This window comes from Chiloscyllium punctatum, chromosome 2 (genome assembly GCF_047496795.1).
Source record: "Chiloscyllium punctatum isolate Juve2018m chromosome 2, sChiPun1.3, whole genome shotgun sequence".
Taxonomy (NCBI): Eukaryota; Metazoa; Chordata; class Chondrichthyes; order Orectolobiformes; family Hemiscylliidae; genus Chiloscyllium; species Chiloscyllium punctatum.
This window is the reverse complement of record NC_092740.1, coordinates 122,965,698-122,977,215: the sequence shown is the minus strand read 5'-3', so window position 1 is coordinate 122,977,215 and position 11,518 is coordinate 122,965,698. Positions and strand designations below refer to the sequence as shown.

General features: G+C 39.8%; 1 protein-coding gene across 2 annotated transcripts; it reads right to left on the bottom strand.

The window, feature by feature from the left end:
* Window positions 1–402: 402 nt before the first annotated feature.
* Window positions 403–10,896, bottom strand: LOC140488148 (solute carrier family 46 member 2-like). Of its 2 annotated transcripts, XR_011963003.1 has the most exons (5): window positions 9,555–10,896; window positions 8,335–8,418; window positions 6,573–6,729; window positions 3,904–4,018; window positions 403–2,986 (listed from the first exon to the last, which is right to left on the bottom strand). XR_011963003.1 is itself a non-coding variant. In XM_072587980.1 (4 exons), exons 1-4 carry the CDS (start codon window positions 10,648–10,650, stop codon window positions 3,985–3,987), a joined length of 1,371 nt encoding a protein of 456 aa, XP_072444081.1. In that variant the 5' UTR covers window positions 10,651–10,896; the 3' UTR covers window positions 403–3,984. The 2 variants fall into 2 exon arrangements, 1 of the variants encoding a protein (XP_072444081.1); XM_072587980.1 differs by having other exon boundaries at window positions 403–4,018.
* Window positions 10,897–11,518: the final 622 nt, after the last annotated feature.

Sequence of the window (11,518 nt, the reverse complement as noted above, 5' to 3'; positions counted from 1 at the left end):
GAAAGAGTCCACAACTAGAGGGTGTGGGTTTTGGGTGAGAGGGATCTGCAGTCCAAACTTTCTCCTGACTTTTGTCTATAGTAATGAGTGCTGAGAGACTCCTTGTTCAGTACAGCATCCTGGCCAAAGTACTTTATCACATGTAGACTGGTGTATATGTGCAGGATGGTTTTGGTACTGTGGGTAACAGAATGTAACCAGAGAACTGTCAGATGTCATTTAACTTATTATGGACCAGATCAAATCCCCTCCAAAATATTAAGATAGTCTAACTTTTATTTTGAGGTAAGTGGAAGGTGTTCCAATCTAGATGTAATTTGGCCAAACTACTTGACTTTAAACAAAACACATCTTTGTTAAGCCATTTCTTAGTTTTAAACAACAGCTAAAATTTATACAAAGTAACATGTTAACTACTGTGAATTAACTGTTCCAATAAAGGAACATCCCAAAAACACACCCTTGGCAAATGTAAATTCTGTAAAATTGATTTCATGTGCAATTCAAGCAGCAGGAAGAAAACACCAGTTTTTAGCTGTAATAGAGAAAGGAATAAGAGCTTCCACATCCAGCTTCAAAAGCTTAGCAACTGTGGAGAGGTAAAACTCAACCCTGCTTGTGTGGAAGCTTAACCCAACCTATTCAGGCTGCTTCTCATAGAATTGGAGTCCCTACAGTATGGAAATTGGCTATTTGGCCCATTGTCTCTATGCTGACTTCCCATGTCAGGTTTATCATTAAGTCTGCCTGCCAAACTTGATCGAGCAATTCTGATAGATATTCCAAATATTCCTTCCATGCATGAGTAAAAAATCACCAGATGGTTAGTTGGGTAATCCTGAAATGACTCTTGGTTTGTCTTTGCAATGTGGCAGGCATATTTTTCGTACCAGAAGGCGTAACTTTAAACTGGTGCAGTCTGTTGGCATCACAAAAGCTGAAATTTCCTTCGCTCTTGAGTAAGTTACCTGCCAGTATTCGGAGTAAGTCCAATTTGAAAATATAGTTTGCTTCTCACCTTTTTAATGGGTCTTGTAAACATGGAATAGGATATAATCATATTTTGTAATTGCATTAACTTTGTGATAGCCCACATAATTGTTGGGTCCCACCTGGTTTTGGTACCACTACCATGCATGTAGTCGATTCACTGCAATTTAATCATATTGTTTTTGAGCATGCGTTTAACCTATTTTTGAACCAGTATTTACTTTAAAGGGTTAATCTATATGGATGTTGCTTAATTGGAACAGCATTCCTGTATCTAAATTGTGCATAATTAGATTATGTCCTAGCTTCATCCACATATCCCCAAATGATTGTAATAACTCTTTCAGGTCATTTGATTTCCTCTAGAAATAACTCAGAAATATGTCCCAATTTTTGTCAACTTTCTCACTTGTCAATTTAGTTTGAGGAATGTCTCATTCAAAATATCTGATTTTGCTGCTTCACGCTGTTGTTGTAACCAGTAAAATACTTTCCTTTTTTTACTTCACTATTGAATATCTTTTCAGCACATTCACATGATAGATTTCTTCCTAGCTAGCATTCTGATCATAAAGTTCACTTCCCTTGACTTCCTTTCAATTGATAAGGCCCACTAACCCTTGCTCTTTAAAGGTTTACCTACCACTAGATATAACTAACACTCCACTAGCAAAATGATGAATTGATGATCTCTTGTTTGCTTTCTGTTTCATTACATGCTGTGCTACTTTCAAATGCTGTCTAACCAACTGACCCACTCTTTAATCTTTCCCTACAATTTGATACCGGGAATCAAATGTGTGGTCTCCAGCATCAATTTCTCCTTAATTTCAGTGGTCTCACCTCATGCCTGGAAACTGAATGTACTGGATTATTTCGGTGCATCCTTAATTGCAAAAAGTACGAATCGAAAACTAATCCTCTGGACAGGCTTGACAACAAGCCCTCAGTGTGACCTTTTAAAGTTTAATGCCACCATTCTAATACTCCCTGCAATTCTGGATGAATACAGTGGATTTGAATTGTTTTATCATTAAGGAATCCATAATTTGCTTAAAATTTGATTCTTGATCCGATTTGTATTTTTGTGGGTAATCTATATCTTGTAAAATGTTTGAATAACTCTTCTAAAATTCTTTTAGATGTGATACTGAGATTGAAATCTAGTAGACCTATCCATTATGGTCAACGAGTATTGATTCCCAATTTTTCTTTTAGGGAGGAGTCCTTTGCAATCAATTAAGATTCTTTGTCAAATATGGAAATTAAGCATGCTGGATTTGTCACTGCCTGAGGTTTTCCAATTACTTGATACACATGACATGCCTGGCAAAGTTTTTAATGTATCCTTATGCAGTATAGGCCAATAAAAATGTTTTTTGTACACTGGCTTGAGTTTCCTTTTTTATTGTCAAATAACCACCTACTGGTAATTCATGTGCTACTTGCAACACTTCCTTTCTATAACACATCAATAATGCAACTTGATGAACTTCTGTCTGTGTTTTTCATCTGTCTGAATATATAATGGTCTCCAATTTCTCATCAAGACTTTCATTTTTAAGGTTATATTCTCAGATACACCCATTCTTCCTCCTGTATACTTTTTGACACAATTGCTTTAGTTTTTCATCTTTCTGTAATTCAGGAAATTTCTCTGAACTAAATATACCCACTTTGACTTCCACCTGTTCTTGTTTCTTTTCCCTCAACTATTTGATCAGACATAGTCTCTGATAATTGAACTTCAATTTCCTTATCTTTATTCTGTTTTTCAATCATAATGCAATGACTAACTTTTGCAATTGCATTTTAGCCATTTCCAATTATTTTGATGGCGCTTCTGGTAATCATAAATGTTGAACTACTGTCGCAATTACCTCCTTTTTGCATGGATAAAGGCAACCCGAACTCCAGCTTGTCTGCAAATTCCAAAAGGTTTGTCTTGCTCACTTTCTGTAAAACTCCCGAAATGTTTTCTTCCATTCCCAGCAAACTGAGTAAAAGAGCCATTTATTACATAAGGCATACTCTGCTTTAAATAGAGTGCAACACCTAAATTTAAATTAAAAACACTAACACTCTCCACTCAGCATCTTTTGAGTCCAATAATCCTAAACTCAACCTGGATTTGGAGATTTTGATCCCAGTTTATGGACCAGAACAAAGCCCCCTCAAACTATATTAAGGTAGCCTAGACCTAACCTTTTTCGTATTTTTAAAGGTAAAGTATTGCCTTCCAGATGCAATTCAATTGGTTAAACTAAACAAACTGCACTTTTTTCGTATTTTCACACTAGTTAAAATACAAAATAGAACGAAAGAATTTGCTTAACTGTAATTCTATTAAAACAATATGTACACTAACTACTGCTATGTATCTCTTCCACTATAGCAATATTTCAACTTCATCCTTGACACAGGCAAATTCAGTAAAATACATGAAACAATCTATAATTCCAGCAGGGGGAAGAGAAACCTTGTTGGCTGTATCAAAGAAAGGAATGAGCTTTTCAATCCAGTTTCAAGACCCCAGCAAATGCAGGACGTTTAGAATTAAAATCCTACTTCTGACAGTTTGACCCATCATTCCAGCTGCTTATATTGTTTCAATTTAAAAATAAATCTGAATGCCTCCAGCAGTTTACTGGCTTTGAGTAGACTGTTCGGTGCTTCTGTCATGACCTTTCTTCATGGAGGTGTATTTTATTTTTTTTAAGTCATAGTATCATCACAGATTACACTCTGTTAGCGTTGGGAGGTGATAAATTATTTCAGGCATTTTGACACAGGGCTAGTGAACAGTGAAGGGGCATCTTGAAGGGAGCAATTGAACTAGAACTTTTTATGCTCCCTGGTCTCACCCTGTGCAATGCACGGCAAGATTTTTTTTATTCGCTTGAGATTCTGTACCTGTCACTCCATTATACCAAAACAATTGAGCTATGCATATGCTTCTTTCTTCACAAGTCATGTCTGGGTTTCATCCCACTATTATGGAAAACTGGACAGTCTGCGTTCCACAAAACTGCAAATAAAGTAGCACAGATTACACATCGATAGAGCATAATAGGAGCAAGCAAATACTAATTTAAAAATCTATAATAGGCTAAATTTTGAAAATGGTGTTCCAAATATAAATCTGAGGAGATGGAGAAAGCCACTTGAACCTGTTCCATGTTACTGATCTGCATCTCCCCTCTCTTTACCCTTTTATATCCTAGATGAGAATTAGGTAACATTATAAATTTCACTTGAGATTCTCCAACATTCACAGCCTTGGAGGAATAGTTTGAGATTTCGGGGGGAAAAAAAATCCAGATAACTGGCTTTTTCAATAGAGTGGGAAGGGTGTTTCAGGCAGCTAAAATGTGTATATTGCCTGGCTTCATCAGCCTCATACCTTATTTGGTGCTGCTCCAGTATGCCCTTTTACGCTTTATCCTCTGAAATTAATGTAGCTTCACCAGTCCCACACTAGATTATATTACCTACAGTATGGAAACAGGCCTTTTGGCCCAATAAGTTCACACTGACCTGCTGAAGAGTAAACTCCACACAGACAGTTGCCCAAGGCTGGAATTGAACCTGGGACCCTGGCACTGAGGCAGCAGTGCTAACCAGAATCTATTAAAACACGGTGCTGGAGGGTTATTTTCAGACTGGAGACCTATGACCAGTGGAGTGCCACAAGGATCAGTGCTAGGTCCATTACTTTTCTTCATTTATGCTCACGTCAAAATGATTTATAAAAGAGGTATAGTTAGTAAGTTTGCAGATGATACCAAAATTGGAGGTGTAGTGGACAGCGAAGAAGGTTGCCTCTGATTACAATGGGATCTTGATCAAATGGGCCAATGGGCTAAGAAATAGCAAATCGAGTTTAATTTAGATAAATGTGAGGTGCTGCATTTTGAGAAAGCAAACCATAGCGGGACTTGTACACTTAATGGTAAGGTCCTCTGGAGTGTTGCTGAATAAAGAGACCGTGGAGTGCAGGTTCATAGCTCCTTGAAAGTGGAGTCGCAGGTAGATAGGATAATGAAGAAGGCATGGAAAAGTGCAGCAGTTCAGGCAGCATCCAAGGAGCAGGAAAATCGACATGTCCGAAACGTCAATTTTCCTGCTCCTCGGATGCTGCCTGAACTGCTGTGCTTTTCCAGCACCACTCTACTCCAGAATCTGGTTTCCAACATCTGCAGTCAATTGTTTTTACCTCCTGGAGAAGGCATTTGGTATGCTTTCCTTTATTGGTCAGAGTATTGAGTACAAGAGATGGGAGGTCACATTGTGGCCGTACAGGACATCAGTTCAGTCACTTGGAATATTGCATGCAATTCTGGTCTCCTTCCTATCAGAAAGAGGTTATAAAACTTGAAAGGGTTCAGAAAAGATTTACAATGATGTTGCCAGGGTTGGAGGATTTGAGCTGTATGGAGAGGTTGAATAGGCTACGGCTGTTTTTCACTGGAGCGTTGGAGTCTTGGGGGGGGGGGTGACCTTTTATAGAGGTTTATAAAATCATGAGGGGTGTAGATAGGATAAATAGACAAAGTCTTTTCTCTGGGTGGGGGAGTCCAGAACTAGAGGGCATAGGTTTAGGGTGAGAGGGGAAAGATTTAAAAGAGTCCTAAGGGGCATTGTTTTCATGCAGAGGGTGGTACGTGAATGGAATGAGCTGCCAGAGGAAGTGCTGGAGGCTGGTACAATTTCAACATTTAAACGGCGTCTGGATGGGTATATGAATCGGAAGAGTTTGATGGGATATGAGCCGGGTGCTGGCAGGTGGGACTAGATTGGTTTAGGATATCTGGTCAGCATAGACGAGTTGGACCGAAGGCTCTGTGTCCATGCTGTACATCTCTATGACTCTGAGTACAACAAATTGTTCATGGGGCTATTTTAAAGTGTGAATCTGTGTTGTATTGTCATAGTCTCGCCAGACCATAGGGGCTGCCCTCATATTTGAGAGAATCAACTGTTGGCGATTTAATCTGAGGGTCACCAGACCTCAGGCAAGGGAAGAGGTTGAGAAGGAGAATCCTTCATGGAAACCTCAAACCCATTAAGGGAATGGAACCTACACTGTTGGCATCACACTGCTCTGTAAACCAACAATCCAACCAACTGAGCTAAATGTAAACAGTATAAATCTGTTACTGAAAGACAGTGATGAAGTAAGCCCATTGTCACTGTATCAGTTTTCTGGGTCTTTTCTGATTAGTTTCCTTTCTCTCTGACCTTCTGCAAAACTCTCACATCTATTTCCTTTCCCACTGTTTTACTAGTTATCATTTGAATGTTACTTTTGAGCCTACTCCCACCAACCCTTCAGGTGTTGCTTTCTAATTTTAAAACTTAGAAAGGATGAAGATCAAATTTCCATAATCATGCAGCTTCCTCATACATGTATTTAGGATAATCTTCCCCTTACCAAAAAAAACTGTCCTCAATTTGTTTTCCTCATTCATTTTACAAAACCCAGTGGTTTGGAAATGTCATCATGACAAAACGTCATTCCCAACTTTAATGCAACTGCAGCAGTAGATGATCAAATATATTAATGATTCTATTTTACTCACATCATGGGAATAATTGCCAGGCAACTGATGACTGAAGACAGACTGAAACAGATGGAAGGGTACCAGTCTTTTGTTGACTTGTAAACATTAAGGAAAATGATTGAAGCAATGACTCCAGACAGGGTGAGCAAAATCTCAAGTATGGCGAACAGTTTTCCTTAAAATAAGAGTGAAGGACATAAGCAATCAGTCACATGCTCCCACAAACCTTGTTCTGTCATTCAATAAGATCTTGATATATCTCTTATTATAGAATCGCCTACAGTGTGGCAGCAGGCCATTCAGTCTATTAAATGCACACTGACCCTCCAAAGAGTATCTCACCCAGGCGCACCCCATCCCTGTAACCCCATATTTCCCATAGGTAATCTACCACACTACAGGGCAACTTAGTATAGCCGATCCACCTAACCTAGACATCTTTGGACTGTGGGGGGAAGCCACATAGACACAGGGAGAATGTGTAAACTCCATACAGTCACCTGAGGGTGGAATTAAATCTCGGTCCCTGGCACCGGGAGGCAGCAGTGCTAACCACTGACCTACCATGTTCCCTCACAGTTCTTGCTCTTTCCTTAATTCCCTTCATATCCAAAAGCCATCATTCTGTCTTGTAAATACATTCTATAAACTGAGTATCTACAGTTGTCCAAGATAAAGAATTTCAAATACTTATTTAGTCTTGGACAAAAAAAAAATTCTCCTCATCTCAACCGCAAATATTAACCTCTTATCTGAGAGTTACCCTTGGTTCTGACTTCGCAGCTCGGAGAAATCCAGACACCAACACACTAATCCCTCAGATTGTTTCATTAACACCACCTCATATGCTCCTAAAGATGCAGATGGTTTAAATAACCTTCACAGAATATCTCTCTCATTTATTTTAAATCCAGAAGTGTTATTTCACACAACCGATCAATATTTCCATCACCAAATCACAGTGACTTGTTTATTTTTAACTATTAACCACTAGCAGTAATCACCCATGCAGCCAATTAGATGTTTACATGCAAAGCCTATTATGGATGATGCAAAAAAACTGAGGCAATGAGGGGAAAGTGGGAAGGGACTAAATCAAAACAGAGTGGATATCTCTCTCAATCTAGGAAACAATTCTGCCAACGTCTGCTGAATCTCCTTCACCAAAGCAAGTGTAAGCCTCATATGTTTGATTTCTGGATTCAAGTGTTATACTTTACCCACCATTTCTATTTTCAATGTTAGCTATGCCTCTATGGGAAGATGATTGTACAATCTTTGTAATGAGTTAATGCAAATCTTCAAAGGTTAACTGGGGAAAATATTAACCTGGTCGGAAGTGGATGGGGTCAGGTCATACACAGTACTTAATTTTACTATCTTTTCTCTGACCCAATCCCATCAGGTTTTGGACAGATTGACGCTGGGCAACATTTAGTCTAACCCATTTTTAATCCATGTGGAGTCACAATTTTGGATGCTTCCTGGCCTAATAAGTCCCTAGAATGGTGGACAAGAAATGGATGAACATGTTTGGTGGCAAATATATTTTGAGAAGGAAGATGTACAGATGGCTAGGGCCCCTGAGCTGGGAAAAGAACATCTTCCCAAATTCAGTTCCAGAATACTGCATGTGTTCTGTACAATGAAGAAAAGCTGCATCACATCAAGAAATTAAGTTGTTAAAAAAATTTTACGATTCATTCCTAATAATACCAGTAAAATAACCATGGCATAAGTGGCCATTTTGGCAAATATTAGCAGCATCTGTAATACTAACCGTATGAATTGTCTTCTTTCTGCTTAGAAATCACAGATCGTATTGTAGGCAGAGGAATAAGGGCAAACATCATCACAGCTCGAGCTGCAAGATAAAATATAGCAGGTTCAGGAGGATCTGGTGAATCTCTAGAGCAAGTGCTATTATGATTGTGGGTGTTCATTTCAGACAAGGCTTCTGGTGTTGACAATCCTTATCACCAATTAAATGATTTTGCCTCTAATTCAATTAACTCAACTTGATATATTGTTTTCAAACTGTTACGTGACTCTTTTCACCTCTACGACAGTATGAAGATGATGCATGATATCAAAGTCAAATATTGATATAGCACCTCAAACAGTGATTTCTTTTTATTTTTTCATGGATGAGGGCATTGCTGACATGGATAGCATTTGTTGCCCATCTCTAATTGCCCCTGAATGAAATTACTTGCTAGGCCATTTCAGAGTTAACGCATTGTTGGGGGTGTGGAGTCACATCTAGGCCAGACAAGGTAAGGATATCAGATTTCCTTCTCAAAAGAGCATTATTGCACCAGATGGTGACTTTTATAATAACAATTGACAATGGTTACATGGTCAGTGTTAGGTAAGCTTTTAATTCCAGATATAACTGAGTGGTGGGGTTAGAACCTATGTCACCAAAATGTTTGCCCAAACCTCTGGGCCAATAACATTACTACTATGCCATCACATCCCTAATGGAGGGCATAGTAGACATGATAGATAAAATGTGGTACAATAAATTTGGAAAGCAAGAATATGACAAAAAAATACATTAAGCAGAAAGGTTTTAAATGGAGTAGAGGAATTTTCTTTACAGAAAGTTGGCAATGCAAAGAGACAAGGTGAATTAAAAAGTAAACAGAATCTTTAGTTTGGGATTGAGAGGTAGAAGATGTTTTTGTGTCAAAAGCCATATTTGAGACTATGGAACTAAATACTGTCTGGATACTAACTGCTTTAAGTAAAACAAAGTTGTGAAACTGTAGGAAGAGAACAGGATATTGTGATTAGACTACAAAAGATTAAGGAAAAACACTGGGTTTTCTTACCGAATTTTAATTTTGGAACTGATACATTTATCTCTCCATAACCACAAATTTACAAACATCCCTCCCTACTGCACCATATATTACACATTGCATGACAAATGTTTGGACCCAAAAGTAGTTTAGTCCAGAAAAACCCAGGTACCCAGCCAATGAAGTAACTCACCAATAAAATAAAGGAAGGTCCACTTTGTGAAGGCCATGATCAGTATCCCGATGGAAAATGACAGCATTCCTGTCACAATCAAAGAAGTATCCTTCAAATATTTGGAAAGAATGCAAACTCCGAGGAAGCTTGTGAGGAAGATAGCATACCCCATTGCATTGCCGTAACCAACCCAGATAGCATTCCAGTTCAAAGGGTCCTTCAGTACAAATATCGATAGCACATCCACTCCACCGGTCACACCCAAACCATACAAAACTCCAGCTGTGAACAGCAGTGCGAGTGTGACTTTATCCATGGACCTGTTTCCTCCAAGAATACCCTGAATCCTTGCATTGTTCTGATCAGGCAATAACATTGATCTTTCATCTTGACATCGATTCCAAGCTGTATTTCGTGGAATCCGAACATTATTTTCCTGCTCTTCTTGATCTAACGGGCTGCCGTAGCTACCAGCTCCCGTTTGCGTGGGCTTTAGCCCGAAGATGCTGTAAATTAAGCTTAGAGCATAAAAAAGGCAACTGCAGGCCATCAGACCAGCACCTTGGGCATGCAAGATGTTCAAACGGATAAAGAGGTGGCCGGATGCAATACTGCCAATCATTCCTGCCAATCCATAGGTCAGCTCAACTCTACTAAGTCTGATAGATCTCTTCTCTCGTGAGGAAGTGTCAGAGGCTAAGGCCATGACCCCGGGCCAGAAAGCAGTAAACCCCCCGCTCAGACCATTCAGGAGAGCAGTAGCAAACATCACCTGCAAGGGGAGGTCAAAGAGGATCACAAAGAGCAGCAGAGACCTGGACACCAGGTATCCCACCAGGGGCACCCAAATGGTGATCTTCCTGGACTTTTGATCTCCCAGTTTGGCCAGGAAGAAAGTGAACAACAGAGGGCTCAGACTTAACAGGAGGTTATAGATCATGTAGAACTGAGAGATTGCGGCTTGCTGCTGCTCTCGGCTTCCAGTTGTTGTGGAGTTGGGACTGGAACGTTCCTGGACCAGCATCAACAGAGTAGTGTCATAGAAGGCACCGGCGATCTGGTGCAAACCTACAAGGACCTCGACGAGGGAGAAGAGTTTCCGACACATCCCCATTCTCTTCGATTGTAACTTCCCGCCTATTTCCTTTGAAAACCAAGCGGACAGGGGTGACTCTGTAGGGACCCTTGCTCACAGAACAATACGGAAAACTTGCCTTGTGTCCAACTTCAACACGGAAGAACGGCACTTCCCTATTCCTGACTCAGTCACACACACAAAAAAATTGGTCGTTTCTTTTTGCCGGATCAGCTGAACTCTTTTAGAATCTGTAAATTGTCCAAGCAAAGGAACCACTGAGGTGGTGCCAGAGAAATCTGCACTTGTCCAGATAGGCCAACCCCATCCAGAAATGTTTATACCAAGATATTATTTCACCTGGTCGCTGCTCTTTATTTTATGAAAAAAAAATCGACAACGATTTAGCAGTGAACACACCCTCAGTACTTGACCGCAAATTTCCCCAGTGAGACTCACCCTCCCATGATGACGCTCAGATGTCTTCAGCTGCCAAAAACGCTGCTTTTTTGAATGTTTTACTGTTTGTTTCCCGTCTGTTTCCATGACACGAACATTCTTTCGGTGCCTAACCGGATGGCCCGAGTCATGGCAGTGTCAAACTGCCGAGCAACAGTGATAAAGGTACACAGCCCTCCACTTGACTGCACCAATGGCTGTTTCCAGAATTGCTTCTTTGATAGGGATCAGGACAGCTCAGTCTATTTTTCACAGTCTGCTCAGCACTTGAGCACGTTCAAGTGGAACCACTTGAACCCCTTCCAGTTTTGATAATCTGAAGCTTGCAGTAATCTCAACTCCTTCAAAGAACATCAAATTGAAATTTCCCTGGCAGCGAGTCCATTCCTATATTTTTACATGTTTTACATGTTTCCACCGATGATATCCTACTGTTCAGTGTCTGAAT